Source organism: Egretta garzetta, unplaced genomic scaffold (assembly GCF_000687185.1).
Source record: "Egretta garzetta isolate BGI_Z169 unplaced genomic scaffold, ASM68718v1 scaffold75, whole genome shotgun sequence".
NCBI classification, from domain to species: domain Eukaryota; kingdom Metazoa; phylum Chordata; class Aves; order Pelecaniformes; family Ardeidae; genus Egretta; species Egretta garzetta.
In genome coordinates, this window is record NW_009259589.1 from 519,222 (window position 1) to 535,972 (window position 16,751).

General features: G+C 45.2%; 1 protein-coding gene across 1 annotated transcript in view; it reads right to left on the reverse strand.

Moving 5' to 3' along the window:
• The window catches only part of PTPRF (protein tyrosine phosphatase receptor type F), a 258,186-nt gene that overhangs the window by 98,270 nt on the left and 143,165 nt on the right, over positions 1-16,751 (reverse strand). The window contains exons 4-5 of the mRNA XM_035893530.1: positions 12,772-12,960; positions 5,194-5,211 (exon numbers count right to left, since the gene is read on the reverse strand). Of these exons, the coding sequence (XP_035749423.1) occupies positions 5,194-5,211; positions 12,772-12,960 (207 nt within the window). The remainder of the gene's footprint in view (positions 1-5,193; positions 5,212-12,771; positions 12,961-16,751) is intronic.

Here is a 16,751-nt window from a genome sequence, read left to right on the forward strand (position 1 = left end):
CAGCCACTCCTCACCACGCTGCGATGTCATGTCAACCTCACTTGCGGCTCAGATCTGTTCTGGATAACACATCTCAGCTTATCAGAGAGCTGACAGCTCCTGAGAAAAACCCCTGGCTGCTCTCCAGTGCCACGGAGAATGGTGACAAGGCAGAGCTTTCTGGGGCCAAGGGCAGGAGATGGATGGCCCTGCTGACTGACAAGCACCCCTTATAGGTTCTTTACTCTGTGCTGGTATCTCCTTGCCAGTCCCTTCCCTCCCCTCACAGCTTTTTCTTTTGCTCTTTAAACTTGGGCACAGACAGCAGCCCCGTTAGCAGCTCTCCAAGATACTTATCTATTCAAATATACTTGTGCTTAGGCAGAATCATTAGTTGCAGTGACAGTGGTTAAAAGCAGCATTTAAAAAATGCACTGCACAGAGCATGGGAAGGCAGATCCTGATAAGGGCCGCTTCTTGGCAGCGCTGGGTACTGCTGTGCCACGGAGGGCTTGTCACTCCCTCCTCTAGGTGACAAACCAAGTGTAAAAAGCTCAGAGCTGCTATACAAATTGATCTCCCTGAAATCCTGCTCCGTAGCTCATCAGGTGCTTGTGCTCTCTTCTCCCAGACAGCATCGCACGGAGCTAAACATGGCAGCTCTTGGGGTGACACTTCCATACCTATTGAGGTCGGAGCTCCATCCTCAGCATGGGAGCAGCTCCATTTCTCTAGCGGGGCATTCACAGCCTCAGCCCCCCAGCTCAGAGGCGGGGACTGACCTTTTGCCCTGGTTATAAAATTAGACACGGAATGAAATGCTCCCGTAAGTAGCCAGGAGTCAGGGGAACCAGGCTGCAGTCACAGCACTCATCTAAGGTTTCCCTAGCGGGGCATTCACAGCCTCAGCCCCCCAGCTTAGAGGCGGGGACTGACCTTTTGCCCTGGTTATAAAATTAGACACGGAATGAAATGCTCCCGTAAGTAGTCAGGGGAACCAGGCTGCAGTCACAGCACTCATCTAAGGAAAGGATTTGCAATGCAGATGTTAATGAACCCAGCCACCTGACCAGCGCCCTTCCTCTCAGGCAACAGGTAAATTCTGCCCACCCTGCACACTAGAGTATACAGCTACCCCAACCCCCTCCCTTCTCTTTCCCCCTGCCTCCTACCAGCTTCTTCCACAGAAACACCACCTGACTTTTCCTGAAGCAGTATTCTTAGTCCCCCCTTCAGACAGTGCTCAGGTGTGGGTCCCAATCCCCCTTCTGCTAAAAATTCCCTCCCAGGGAAGGAAAATCCTCCTAATAAAACCCAGGGAGCTGTGGAGCAGCCAGAGGCAAGCCCAGACCAAACAAGGACCCACAAGTGTGAATATGGTGGAGAAAGAGACACTGTGGAGCCCTGACAACAAAGGGGTTGGAGTTTGACAACCTGGCTGCTGCCCAAGATAACCAACACTTGCTGTGGGATCTGTGAAGAACTGAAGGACACCAAAGTAATGCAAAAATCACTAATAATGAAGATAAGCATTTCCTACATTCACTATTTTTTGTAACTTATAACAGCAGCACCTCCCAGCTGTTACAGAGGATCACACCTAGACTTCACCAGCCATCAGCGCTGCCAATTACGCAAAACAAGATAACTACAAATATATTTTCATTGTTAGTGTTCATTATGGTCATTATGCCCAAGAGGCTGGTGATTGGCATGCAAGGGGCCAGTTCTGGATGGCAGCGCTGCTGAGAAATCACTCTCCTGTGCACCACGGGCAGCTGCTGATAGCACACGACCGCTGCCACTGAGCCGGAGTTGGGCAGAGAGGGAGGAGAGGAGACCCAACGTGCTCAGCAGCATGAGGTTTCCTCTTAGACAGAGGAGTTTCAGGATGCTCTGATCTCTCACCAGCAGGGACGGGAAATCTCAGGGGACTCTGCGTCAGAAGCAAAACTACAGCACTGTCAAATGCACAGTAACGCCTCTGTGTGCTTCTAAAGGGACATGAGTCAATCTGAATCCTGACAGTAAGAAACACGGCATTACAAGCATTTCCAGGCACTACCCCACCCAACCTCCTCCTGACACTGTCTGCTCTTGCAAGCATACCTTCTCATTTTAAAATTGTTTTCCTTTTGCTTTTTTTTTCTTGACTGAAAAAGCTCAAGAAACAGGAAAAAAATCCTATCATATACAAAGTGCAATCAAATGTACAAACACATGCTCAAAAAGAGACAGGAAAATTCTTTTAGCTTCCTCTAATCTCTTTGGATAGCTTTACGCTCCATCTCGCAGGATAGCGTCAAAATACTGGAGCTATATTTAAACCAGTTCGCTCGGGACTGGAAAAGGTTTAGCTGCAGCTATACAGAAGTCAGTGCGTGTGTTTACCTGGCTTCTCAGAGAGACAGCTTCTGACACCCAAGTGAGCTGATCTAAAGTTAATTCAGACAGACCTCTGCTACGCTGATGTCTGCAGGGAAGAAATACTCTTATGTATAGGAATCTCAGATATTTCCTGTGGTGACAGAAAAGTAACAAATAAATCTGACTGGAGAGGGAAAATGCCTGAGATGATGATTTTTCTTTACGTCCTCATGTGCATCTGATCTAATGCCTGTTCAGTCCAGCACCCACCAGGAACAACAGTGCTCTGCTCTCTTTACAGCCCGGGGCCGGAAAATGCAGCCAGGTTTCACAAAAGGTTGAGCGAGTTCAATTCCAGAGAAATGCTGGAAATGAACATCTTGTATTCTACTTTGAAAATAAGAAAGGGGCAGAATTTGCTTAAGCATGGATTTGCTGATACTATCTGTGGGTCACCTTAAGAAGCTAGCTATTGCCTAATCTGATGGGCATCTGCCAGCTCCACATCTTTCTCATGAACAAACAGGGATTTCAGAATTAAATTACTATCTGGGGCAGTCCCGGAGGGGTAGCCTTTATGAAGCTACAAACAGAGATTCTGAATTATAGATGGGAGCTCCTCCCATTTCAGGGAAGCCAGAGATGTCTTGGATGGAAAGGATCAAATATGTGGGGGTAAGGTCAAATGAGGTGTTTAAAGAGAAAAATCTCTTCCTATTTGGTGGGGCGCATGGTAGAATTTCTCAGGTCGTCCTCTCGCTAACCACATGCTGCTCCCTGCGAGTGGGTTCCCCTGTGCTGCTCCAGCACAAAGGCCTTGGGTAACGCTTGAACTTCCCAAGTACTCCAGACACACAACTCCTAGTGACACAGTCACAGCAGCAATTAAATCAATCCATAACCTCCCCTTCCTCCCCCAAACATTATTACCAAAAGGGTTCGTTAAGAGTCATTAGTTCACCCTTCCTTTCAGACCAAATTAATGGATTCCAAAGCATCAAACTTACCTTAATGAGGAACAAGAGTGCAGCTGGGTATAGAACATGGCAGAACAGTCACTTCTACATGGACACAACCTCACCATCATAAAAGCACTTTCATCTAATCTGTCGTTATCTTTAGAAATTCAATGACCTCCGTTTTAAATAAAAGGCATTAGGCTGACAGAAATCCTCTGGGAGAAGCCAGAGAGCAGCACGTGGCTTCTGTTTGCTCTCACAGAAATGTCATCTTTGACATTCAAACAGGACACATATATTTTAAATAATGTCAAGAACATTCTTAAAATACCTCATCAGGACTCAAACGGGGGTGGGAAGGGGGGGGAGGGGAACTTATGTTTTATGAGATGGATGGTTCTTTTCACAGAGATGCGTTCAGTTCCCAAGCAGGACGTATGGAGCATCCACGCGGTTCTGGTGCTGAGTCACTAATGTCATCAGACAGGGCGGGCGCGCAGCGAGCGTGCGGGGAGGCCCCGGGATGGCTGTGCGCTCGGCGTGCACGGCTGGGAGCTCAGAGTGCTCACCTAGTTAGTATTCAATCTGTCATTTCATTTTAGGATTTGCAGTAGAAATAGGAGATGAAGCAATAGTTTAAGGAGCTTGTAACATCACAGCTGTCAATCTCCAGCATTCCAAAGAGAGGAATGACAGATATATAAGCCCATTCATATCAAAATAAGGTATGCAGTCTTTTTCCCTGACCCAGATTTGCTACTGAGGCAACTTAATGCAAATACGCATCAAACGGCAATTCACATTTACTCTAAAATCACTTAACGGGAGCTGAAAACATTAACCCCCAGCAACAGAACCAGTTCCAAAGAGTCAGATTATTAACTTCCAGCAGTGATTCAGGGGAAAGGGGGAAGGGGGGAAACAGAACGAATGAGGTCGTGTTGATTTGTGGGTGGTAGTCATTCTGTCGAGAAATTCCAGGGGTCAGTCAAAAGGGGTAACCAAAATCACAAGAGAATTCACGTAACACTGATTAACACACTAAAGTTAATCTAAAGGGACAGCTTTGAGTGTTTAGGCTAGAAAAGACAACACTCCAATTGGAAAGTCATTACTGGTGCATACAGGCTGTGAAAACTAGCCAGGGACTGCGCACACTGGGCTGTCAAACCGGGGGTGGGTTTAATTAATGAACACTTAAAGCAGCCAGATGTGCTTCTGATTAATCTATTTAAAACAAATCTTTGTGCTGCAAAGCAACATCGGCATGTCCGGCTCAGAAAGAGGGGTCTGGGGCAGTCGTTCTCCACTCTGCGACCACATTAGAGGGTTAAGCACACTTGAAAGGCAAACATGAGGAACACAAACAAAGCTGCTCCTTATCCCAGAGCCAGATTTGCTCAAACTTTAAAGAACTTATCTCCTTCTGATTAGAGTTTCATGCCCGACAGCAGCAGCAGAGAAGAATTTGACTGTTCTCTTGTGAAAATGTTACCTCCTCACGTTTATACCAAAGCAATCCATTTCAAACCCCCTAGACGCAAAACCTCGGAGGCCACAACTGCATGGGAAGTTCAGAGACTTGCAGGAGCTGCAGGAGACGTCAACCCTCCTGTGGCAGAGGCCAGGGACCATTTTCCAGTTTGCAAACTTTCCGTTGAATAACCCCCTTTCAACAGTGCAAAATCGCAATGTATGAGTCTACAAGAAATCACGCTAAAAACCAACCAAAATAAACACACTAGTGGGAGAGTGCAGATGAGCAAGAGCGCTGGCAGAGTTAGGGCTGAGAGTAAAAGCTGGAGATGAGAAACACCGGAGGAGAAGGGACAAGGCAGACAGGAGATGAAGTGACGTGACAACTGGAGGCACATTTCAGCATTCTTACCTCTGATCGGTGTACCACCTGGTGAGGTAATTTGAATGCAAATAAGATTAGAGAGAAGCATTAGTACAAAGAGGAAAGGAAGAAAATTATAACTAAAAAGCAGAAAGTTTTTTTAAAGCTAGAATTTGTATTAGCGCGACAGGAATAAACAAAAAGAAACTGATGTGCAATAAAAGTCAGAGTGACACTCTCAGGAGGTTAGTAAAGCTCATCGCTTCCAGGAGCGCAGCATCCAGCCCTGCATCTAGCCATTAAAGCCACCACCCTCATGAACGGGGGCCGAACTAAGCTGCCGAGGTGGCATTGCTGGCTGGCCTCACCACTTGCATTCACCCACACCACTGTTCAAGCAGTTGAGATGGAGGACACGTTGGGAAGATGGTGCAGTGCCTCTTCATTCCTCAGACAGAACAAGGAGGGGGTGTCCTGGGGGCTGTGTGACCGTGAGTGTGCTGGGCAGGAGGGGTGAAAGCGCATGGCTGCAGGCGCTAGGTGCAATTTTGCTTTGAGGTTAGAATGACCAGTGGGACAAAATCTGCTCGCTTAAAGAAATTAAACTAAGGGGAGAGAGCAACAAATCAGTTTTGAGCCATTCTCTGAATTCGCACAACCCTTGCGTCAGGTTCCCTCTGGCAACGAAACTGGTGTCATGCAGAATTAACTTTACATACAGAAATATTTCAAAATGAAGTAGTTTCTGGTAATGTAACAATGGCATACTAGCCAGACCTCTGTTGTTCCTGCCTAATTTGGATGTTAGCTGCAGAAAGGGATCCCTACCCTCTTTATAAGGCACTGGAAATAATTCTACATGCTGTAATGAAGAGTATCTTATAAGGAGGGCTTCTCTGGGAGTGAGGTTAAGTTATCCTGTTGCAACAATCTATAAAGGTTTGGTTTATGAGGTCAATGTGTTTAGCAAGTGGAGGATCCACTGGTCAGTGTCTTGAGTTCAGCACACAATCAATAACGAAGCATGACTGAAGGGGAGATGCTCCAGCTGGGCAAATTGGCTGTTTTAGAAGGGAACCCTTCTAATCCCCACTTTTGTCCCCTTGGTCTTATTTTGCACATATGAAGGCTGTTAGTATAAGGGGGAGATTCATGCAGATCAAATCTGTAGGCAGTTCATGGTATGTGTTGGTTTTATGCAGATTTGTAGGATCTGAATACCAAGCACTTACCAAAGAAAACTGAGGAGTTTAAACAGACAGAAAAACAGGGTTAAACAGGACACAGTGTGTCAAATCATGTTCAGTGTATTGATTAATAAATACCAGTATGCATACAAGAGTGTCGTGTATCTCAGATTTACAGCTCATTCCATTATCCACAACAATGATCACCCAATGGGAAAGAAAGACAGAAAAGAATTTCTGTAAATACAAAGAAGGCATATTTTAAGCATGTTTAACTTGCCTCTTAAAAAGTAATTACAGTATTTATACTTATTCTTTTTCTTCCCTAACTACCCTTCCTTTAGGCAGAGTCCTTTTTCTAAGCAGGAGCAGCAATTCAAACTGCTCATTTTAGCATTTTCCTCTGCCAAGATGACATTACCCCACTTTAACTTTATGTCTGGTTATATTTTCTGATGCTTTCTATCCACAGATGACTGAAGCATCAGGAAAGATGTTGCAATGACTGAGGTTGTGGGTAATCTCTCTCTTGCAGTAATAAATCTGCTGCTTATTTATCTATCTTAGTAACTACTGCTGCCCTTGACAGAACAGTTATACCCAGAGATACTTGCACGGAATAGCACAGCCATGGAAAACAGGGTTATTTCTCTTTGCTTGTTTGGAAAGTTTGCCAAGTGATATTTTTGTTCTGTTTGGTCTAGGGCCTCCGCCCTCCCAACCTCCCTCTCCCCCTCTCCCCTTCCACGATTCTCAGAGTTAAGACAGGCACCAACACAGTGTGTCACTTCCCACGGGAACGGTGCAATGACTTTGAGCACAAGCCCAAGGGGCAGAAAACAGGACTTCCTTCTCTCTCGTCTGGCTGAAATAGGGTTTGTTATTCTGCCCTAGAACTGAAAAGATTTGCAGCAAATCTTTAAATCTACTCCCTGTAGAGGCTAAACCCTTTCTCTAATATGCCATTGTCGACACAGAGCTCTAGGAGCAACTGCATACTTGAAGCAGATTCCCTAAAACGTAAGTGTGACCAGCTCATTTTTTCCTGCGTTAAATCCCAATCCTCCTGGCCTCCGAATGTAAGCCAACCCTTGTGGGAGCAGCACAGAGGCTTGCTGTATTTAGTGCAGTGTTTGTTCTGGGTCTCTCTCACCTTTGCAAAGTTAAGACATTCACTCTTCACTCAGAGGACACCATTACAGACAGTACAAGGCTATTCTGTCGGACCCCAAATTTCCTCATCCAGAAGGACTAAAAGGTCCCATTTGGCCTTCACATCATATGACAGTGCATCTCTGGCTGTTGTCCTTTCAGGGTGTCCCTCAAAGGGACCACATCACAGCACACAGGCCACAGAGTGCCAACACAAGAAAGCCCATCAAGTGATGGAGGTGCCATTACTCTAACGGTTACCGAGGCCAACTTGTGCCCTGTGATCACCAGGCTGCTTTATGCAAAGGGCACCCCAGGATCAAACTTCAAACCCAATTCCTTGTGTTTGAAAGGTTTGAAACACTCATAATGAAGGAGAGTTTATTTCCCCCTCATGATAACGTACACTGAGTAACACCCTGGACATTGGCTTCAGTCAGGAATGAAGGCTGACCCTGCCATCCTCTGTGTACTGGAAGCGCACAGCCAGGCACCCAAAGCAAGGCAAAACATAGGGTGATACACTGGAAAACCCCATGGGATTATTTGCATCAGTATTTCCCAGTGTGGAGGAGAGTTCTGCTGGAGAATGGACTTCACTCTGCAGACACAAACTCACCCCAGACTTATCAACACACCACTTCCTTGTAGGAACTTAAACCACCAAAAAATCACTCCAAAGCCACATCAGAGAAACCAAGGCTCTTGCTGGCTACAACTGGGCACTAGGGCAGTGCAACACTGAATCCCAGAGAACTCCGACAGTGCTTTCAGCTACTTCCTAATATATTTTTAGGGGAAACTATTTTCAGAAGTGAAAGTACTACAGAAAAGACTGGCTATTTGCCACCAATTGCAACAGGGAGTCTGTGTGGATCGCATCACTGCTGTGTGCACCTCATACAGCAAGGCCCAGATGCGCAGTGTAGGTTCTTCCAGGACATAAACCTTCAGCTGTCAACTGGTTGGCCACGGTACTGCTTCAACCCTCGTCCAGTCAGTCCTTCCTGAGAGAGCATCCATCCTTGTGTGCGTTTCCTGATCCTTTTGGATAATACTAACCGGTCCCCATTCTTTTGGGCTTTCCTTACACACCTTGTCCCAAGTCGATGCCCATCTGATGTCTGGATTCAAAGCTGTTTCTTGCCAGGAGCTGAATGTGTCTTCCGCTGGGTACTGACTGCCGGCTACTACCAGCAAAGCAGGGTATGGCCATCACTGCCTTTTCCCTGGGATAGTCACCACCTCTTTTTACAAGTTTCTCCTGTGTATGTTGGGTACGCCTTTTGTTTCCAAATAAGTAGTGCTTCTACCTATAGGATCAAGACTAAAATGAAAACGCTTCCTGGTAACTCTGAGAGCATAAATGCAGCAAGATGATCTGGTGAGCCGGCTCCCACTGCTGCTTTGTTAGAGGCACCTACACTTTTCCAGAGAGTGACTGAAGTCACCTGCAGAGCCCTCTCTGATCCTTCACTTGCAGCTAATTGCCTGAAAGCCACACTGGGGTCTAGGGCATGGTTCCATAACTCAGTTAATTAATGGCGATTAAAAGAGAATTATACTTGTTGTAAGACCAAGTTCTTTACTAGACGAAAGATGATAATGCTCCCTGAATTTCTGGAGTTCCCTTACATGGCAAAGATATCTGTATGTTAACGTTCAGAATAGTTACTTATTCTAATTGGACATTTTGTTCACAAGTTTTCTGAAGAGCAAGGTGGAAGAGCAATTCTCCAACTATGAAACCCACTGGAAGCATTCAAGAGCTTTGAGAATATGAATACCACCAGAGTTGCTTTGAAGTCTTCAGGAGCTTGTGATCCAAGAATCTTTACAGAAGAACTGTGAAGCATCAGTACAATCTGATCTATATTGAGAGAATTTCTGCCACATCTTCAACTAATTTTAAAACATGGTTAGAGGTGTAGCACTGACTCTTGCTGCTAGAACTCGTATGTATGTCACCTGCAATACTACAATGTCCAGACAGTTTTAAAATAAGTTCAGCCAAACAGGTTTTAAAAGAGTTAGCATGCTGGGGAGGTTTCCCAGCCCAGAGCTGGCCTTAGGTCCTGTGTCAATGGCTGAGAGGCAATGACTGAAGCTATGCACCCTGGGGGAGAACAGGGAGTTGTCCTGAGTCACTGCAATTGCAGAAAAGCAGCCTCTCCATAAGAGGTGGGAAGTATTAGCAAGATGAGCAAGGGAGAATTTTGCTACAACCAGCGTGAGTCAGAGACCTTGCTTTTGCCTTGATCTGTGATAATGGAGATGAAAACCTGTATTTGTGTTCTCATCTCTAGAGCAATTAGCCCAACACGTACTGGCAAAACTACCCAAGAGCTGGACTTAAAAAAGAATTAAGCATTACTCAGGAGGAAAGACCTATGTATTGGGAAGAAAGGGGAAAAAAAAAGCCCTCTAAATGTAGAGTTACTCTAACTGTCTGAAGATTTAAAGAGAAAAATGCATATACACACATATAGATGCAATTGGTAAATGAGGGCCAGTAGGGCACAGGGCAGATTTATAAACAGTGTATTTGCTCCCGACAAAGACACCAGTCCTCTGGGGTCAAAAAAGCCTAAGATGACAGCTTGGTTGTCTTAAACCACAAACTAGCACCTTGACAGAAGATTAACAGACCTCTAGAAATTGATGTTCAGAGCGCCCTTGGGCATTGATCTGACCACATGCAAGTTCAAAGACCTGCCTGAAGCCCCCAAAGCACTGCCAGCCCACATAACCATGAGTGTCAGAAAAGAGCACCTTTCCCAAGCATGCTGCTAGCTATTTATTCCACACTAGGAGCCTGAAGAAATGAAATCATCCCTCAACCCCCTCTCTAAGTCAGACTCCAAAGCTGCTTTGACCTTTATGACCTATATTTAGTACATCTGAATAATAATATATTATGTACTTGTTGAAGGTCGGACACTCTATATAGGCAATATTGGGCTCACACCATGCTGTAGCTATTTTAACTATATTACATCTGTCTAGCTTTTATTGGGTTTTAATTAAATGAAATTAAATGAGCGTATATTTAGATTGAGATAGTATAAACTGACATTCATGCAGATATGCCAGGCTGACTGTAAGATATGATCTTAATGGAGCAGAGACTTTGCAAACTATTAAACTCTGCCATATAATGAGGTATCTATTTAAATACTCTTTCCTTTGAAAAACAACTCTGCCCCACTATGGTGTAGTGCTGGAGAGCTCAATTAGCACCTTGCAGAACGGATCAGAGACTGCCCAACCCATCACATTGCTCACACAGGGTGACTGCAGTCAGGTAAGTGGGACTTGGGCACTTCAAAGCGCAGGCCCTGTTTTATATCAATTACAAATATCGGAAAAAGCCACAAACACGAGCAGGAGTTCAGTCTCTGGCCCCTGAGAAGTGATAAACTTCTTGCTCTCCACTCATGCCAGGGTGGAGCAGAGCCTTGGTGAATCTTGGCACCATGTCACCAGGTCCCTGAAAATAAAACTTCACTCATATTTGGAAGTCTCTTGCATTGAACTGCGGAAACCTCCCTTACTATATTAGAGAGCTAATCAATTTCTTTTGCGAGTCTGAGGATGTGTGCTGCTCATTGATTTCAAAAAGGTTCCCTTGACACCTCCCTTGGTAATTACTGCGTCTTCAGCAAGCAGTCAGCTCTAGAGTTTGAATCCCAGGTGAAATATTCAATTGAGATGTTGCTCAAGAATAGTGAATAGGAAGCAAAATTTGGACGCAGTGACAGGGTTTACTAGTTTGTTTTTAAACTTTCTATCTCACTAAACTTGTGAAGCAGCTGGTAGAGAGGCAGCCAAGTGCCTGCAAAAAGGAGGCTGGAGAACGTACAGCAAGTGCATCAGGAGCTGCCTTGCTGCTCATTTATGGTAATTTCTGATGCTGATTTAGTCAGCTATGAAGTGAAACACACCCATGTGCACTTTCCTATTGCTGCTTCCTAAAGCTTCTCAGAATAATTAACAAGTGTGATATTTTCTTTCAGCACAAACAGATCAAGATTAAACCATATTGTGGGGGAGATAAGCTAAAGGTCACTGGGAAATTTCATAAGCTATAAATGCATTAGTATAATTAGCACTCACTGGTACATCAAGGTGGGATCAGGAGTGTCAGGCTGGGTTCTATTTTTGATGAGAGTGATGTCTCATTACCCACTCCCCCAAGTACAAGCCTACTTCTTATCATCCAAGCATCATCAGATTTATGCAGAGGGCTCCTACTATGGGGAAATGTGTCAAGACGTTCACCTTGCTAGGAGGAAGATGGTGTTGCCCTGGCAGCAGCACTCATAACAAATGGGTTTTGAGTGGCCAGGCAAGGCAGTCTGCCTCTTATTTAAGCGCGAGACCTTTCTAGACCAAAGTTGTTCCAGCTCTGTTCCTTTCTGTACTTCTGTAGGGTACTGTTGGCTTTTTCCCCCAGACTAAAGCTGCTGTGTAGTGCTGCTGTACATTGTTAAATAGCCACTGCAATTCACGCTGGGGAGCTGCACTTCATCAGTGAATAAAGCAACGTTTTATTTTCCTTAATTCTCTAATGGGCCTTACAGTCCTGGGAGACCGAACAGTGCAGCAGAAAAACAAGAGTTCCTCGCTAAAATGAGTGCATTCTTAGCCACCCACAAGAACTAACCGTCTGTATTTCAAAAGCTAGTGTTTGTCTTATCAAACAAAAAAATTCAAAAAGAAATGGTATATTTCAAAACTGTATCCACCTTCCTTTGAAATCCATAGAAATGCTGCTTCTTGGATTTTTCTTTATTCTTGTGGTGTCACATGCCAAGAATGATAAAGATCTCAACAGAAAGCAGAGCACTGTCTTGCAGAGTCTATGTAAGGAGTGAAGTAGTACGTGACCACTGATTGTAAAATCTCAACCAGTATCTCACTGTCCTGATTTGCACTGTTAAAAATATCTGAGACCTGTTGAGTTGGCAGTGAAATGTCTGAGCCTACCAAGGATTTGGGGCAATGTCAAGACGGTCTACCGAAGAAGGAATCCAGGTGATGTTCCAAAAGGCATGTCCACTTTAATGTCTCCTTTTAACAAGCCACGATATCCTGCCAGAGAGGATCAGCTCCAAAAACTGTTTTTATATTGTAAAAGAAACAAGCTCAAATCAAATTGACATTTGGGTTTAGAATTGCATTTCAGGGAAAAAGTAACAGCAGCAAGTAAAGAGAGAAGGGAGGAAGAGTGAGGAGGGAGGAAGAGTGAAGAGGCAGGGAAGGCTTACTTGCTTTGCTGCCTTACCCGAGCGGAGCTGCTTGATTCGACCATTGCTAGTTGCAGTGTCGACAGGCAGGAAGTCCTTGAACCAGGAGATTTCAGGATCGGGGTTACCGCTGGCAGCACAGAGCATTGTGGCTGTGCGGGCCTTTTCCACCACCTTCAGCTGCGGGCCCATGTCAATGGTTGGGAAGCCAGCTGGGAGGTGGTCTTCTGCAAGGGGAAAGAACACACAAGGTTAAAGAGACACGTTCGGGAGTAGCAATGGGATATGGTTGTAGTGACAGCAGTGCCATGGTACAGCATCTGTGCCTCTGTTGGAAAACAGCAGCCTGACTTCCCTACTGAGAAGGTTTTCAAGCCCTTAAAGCACATTAGGCTCTATAATGAGCATTCATTACACCAATAGAAGCTTCCACTAAATTTAACTCCGTTTAAATCAATTGCCTTGGGAAACGTCCATAATTTTCATTGATACGTAAGCTCCATCTATTGTTGTTATTAATTCAGTAAAAGCAGGTATTTGCCTTTTTGTGGAAGGACCAAGTTGAAGATAACAGACAAACACAAAGCCAAATAGTTTGAGGCATCTTGAAAAACAACAGCTAAACAATAAAACCCCTTAGAATGGTCCAGAGAGGCCCATTTTCTCTTTTTTTGACTAGGAACATTCTGTCACACTGGTAAGATAGACTGTAAATCTCTTCCTCATGCCCCCAGATCTGATTCAGAAGGCTTTTAGAAACTAATGAATGTGAAGCTAATGAGCCACACTCTGCTCATGAGCCGCCTCGCCACACTGTGCTGTGGCAAGCTCCTGGTGCGTTTTCTGGACTGCAGAGAGCAACAGAGGTGTGTGAGAAATGGCCAGTGCACGCTCTGGCATGTCTTACTGAAATACTACAAAAACAAAGCACCCCCATAACTGCTAAAACCATTCATACAGCAGGTATGAAAAGAGTTAATTGGGTTTGCTGCTGCAGAGCACAGCTCAGGTAGGCTGGGTGGAATACATTAGGCAGCCTTCACTGATAAGCCAAGGCATGCTCCAACATCGTCATTCAATAGCAGCTGCAGAACAGAGCTCATTTACTCATTCTGTGGCAAGATGTACTGTACTCTGCTAAGCCTGAACTGCAATCAAAAGGACATACTTTCGCAGAAAAAAAAAAGAACTTGAAGAACATTAAGAAGCTTTTAAAGCACCAGAAACTCGATTATTTTCAGTATGTTTCTTTTTTCCCCTGTTTTAAGGGGACTTAAGCAAACCCTCTTCTTTGGCAAATTCAATTCTGCAAGGCTCCCAGCTTACTGCAGTGTTTAAACAAACAAGACCTCAGCATCTTCCCAAATCCCAGAGGAGTCTGAACTTGCTGCAATCTGATTTTTCCTGCTATCATCACACATCTGGAACCGTACCCCTCACTCCCGACAGGGAGGCACTAGCAATAGGCCACCTCAGGGGCTTCCTTCTACCTGTACTGCCTGCCACACCTGCAGCACCAACATGGCCTGTGGTGGCTAATCTTACATATTTCTTCATAAGATCTCAGGAGAATTCCCAAGACCCTTGACTTGTTTGTAAATCAAGACTCTGTACCACAATGCAACATCTGCTGTAAACAGAACAATGCTGTAGAATATTGTTTTAGATGAGAGTGGCTATGAAGCATCCAAGGTTTTCTAAAGGAAAAAACAGTTCCTGATGCTTATTAAAAGCACAAACCGTATTTTGTCTCCCAGACTGGCCTCCCTAGAAACCTCTCTCTCATCACGAGCAAACATAAATGGAATTTTTTTTTTTTAATGAAAGGTACCACGAAAACTAGTGCTTTTTTAATTTGCTCTCCCATTGATTTTCAAAGACAAAAGGTACATAGAGCTTAACTGGAATGACACCAGAGCTAGCATTCAATAACAAGCAACTGAAGCACTCAATACTGAGCAACCACAATGCATACTCCTACATGGCTGAAAAGAAACAAAAGAAGGGTACACACAGAAGTACAGCATGGTATAGACTGAAAAGCGAAGGAAGATACATAGGAAAAGCAGTAAACAATGACATTCCCTTGGATCAAGGCCAGGTTTGCCTAAAGTGCAGCAACTTGCTATTTATGGTATTGAAAGCAGATGTTTAGGTTGGGGAGGCTGAAACCCTGAAGTGATCTAATCTAATCACCATGATTACCATTGACAATCTTTTCTGGTTTGTTCAAGATTTTACAAAGAATGCACTGAGCTAAGTATCACCCAGTTAACTTCGTCCAAAGTCTGCATGGAGGCTTAGCACATAGCTAAAAGCAAATCTGAAACCAGCATTTGTGCAAGAAATCTCTTCCCATCTGCAATGATCCTTTGCCCACAGAAACGAGAGACCAGAAAATCCTTCACAGTGTCTGATCCACAGGTACATGACCAGCCTGCTGCACTGGAGGTGACTGTTCAATCAAAATTAGCAGTTTGTGATAAGCCACAGACCAGCAGAAATGACATGATCTAACCCAGACTTCACTGGGTACAACAGAGAGATGCTGATTACAAAGACCCATCAGCAAAGTTACCTCTGCCATACTACAAATTTTAGATTAAGCCTTTTCTGGACTCTAAAGTGTTGGTCCCATACCATGCACCTGCTGCAAGCCCAAGCCATTATGGAGGCCGATGGGAACACTGGGCACTCAACACCCAGACAGCAGGCACAGGTGGCCACCACTTGATGACCCTCAGCCCCCAGACTCTGTGCTGAGCTGGACACAGACAGGTGTGGGCAGGCGTGCAAGGCTCATGTGGCACACAGTCTTTTCCCTCTTAACTGCACACAAGCCCCAAAACCACAGTGGCAAATGACAGTAGTAGAGAAGTGGCGCATCCTGTGTAGTCAGAGCCACAGCAGGTTTCCTGGGCTAGAACTGGTACCAGTACAGCCCAGTTCTCATGTATGCCTGGAGACTGAAACCTGATGATCTGCTATGGCCACACCACCACCAGAACTCAAGCAAGAGGCGCTGGCATGCTTGTGTCTACAAAAATGCACAGCCAGCAAGGACTTGTTTGATCCCTTGTCAATCAAACAGAGAGGCAACACTGATGTTTAAGAGCATCGGTTTGCTGTGATGAGATGCTGGGGGAAATCTGACAGCCGGTCTCTGATGGCACCTCAGACACATGGAGGCTGGGATTCATCTGCTATTGGTTTTGGAGTAGCTACAGGGGACCTGCACAGGGCCAAGGTCACAGTGTTTGGGGCTCAAGCTCAAGAGGAGGACAAGCACTTTCTCCGGAGGTGGTCCAAGGGCCTCAGGTGCCTGTACCATCATGAAATGGGGGGCCTCAACTACTGCAGGTCCTCTCCTGGTATTATGTGGCTCTGGCAGGTCCCCCCAAACCCTCTTGGAGAAGAGTGGCTAGGGAGAAAACCTGAGCTGGTCACGCCATGGAGCACAGCCCAGCACAAGCCCATACCTGCCCTGTTAGCAATGCTCCTGTAGAGATAACGGGGCCTTGTTCCAGCCCAGCTTGGCGTTACTGACTTCCCTGGGACGGCAAGGGGTGTCTCTGTGTTCAAACACTGCAGGCGACGATAGGAGTTCAGAGCTGTTCTTGCCTTGCCTTCCCCTCCGGCAAAAGTCTAATCTAGGTCTAATTATGAGGCTCAGTCATGCCTCGGCTCCTTTCAGCCCTCGCTAGCTGTACTAACTTGTCTGCACACGGAGCTCGTCAGTTATAGCTATCCCTCCTATCCATGCCAATATTCTAGAAAATGAGTTTGCCAGCACTTGGTTTTATTTAAGGACAGCTAGTGTGCTTTTAATACACATTAAAACAGGCTATGAATCTTCTTTCAAGTGCAGACTATCTAAGCCAGTTTTTCTTTCCGTGTTTCAGATACTTTCAGAAGGGGTGTATCTCAGACAGGTATTGGGTTAGAGCAAGCAAAATCTAGGCACAAGCAGGAGCTTCTTGGCATTGCAAGCTTTAATTCCCTCCATGGACTACAGCAG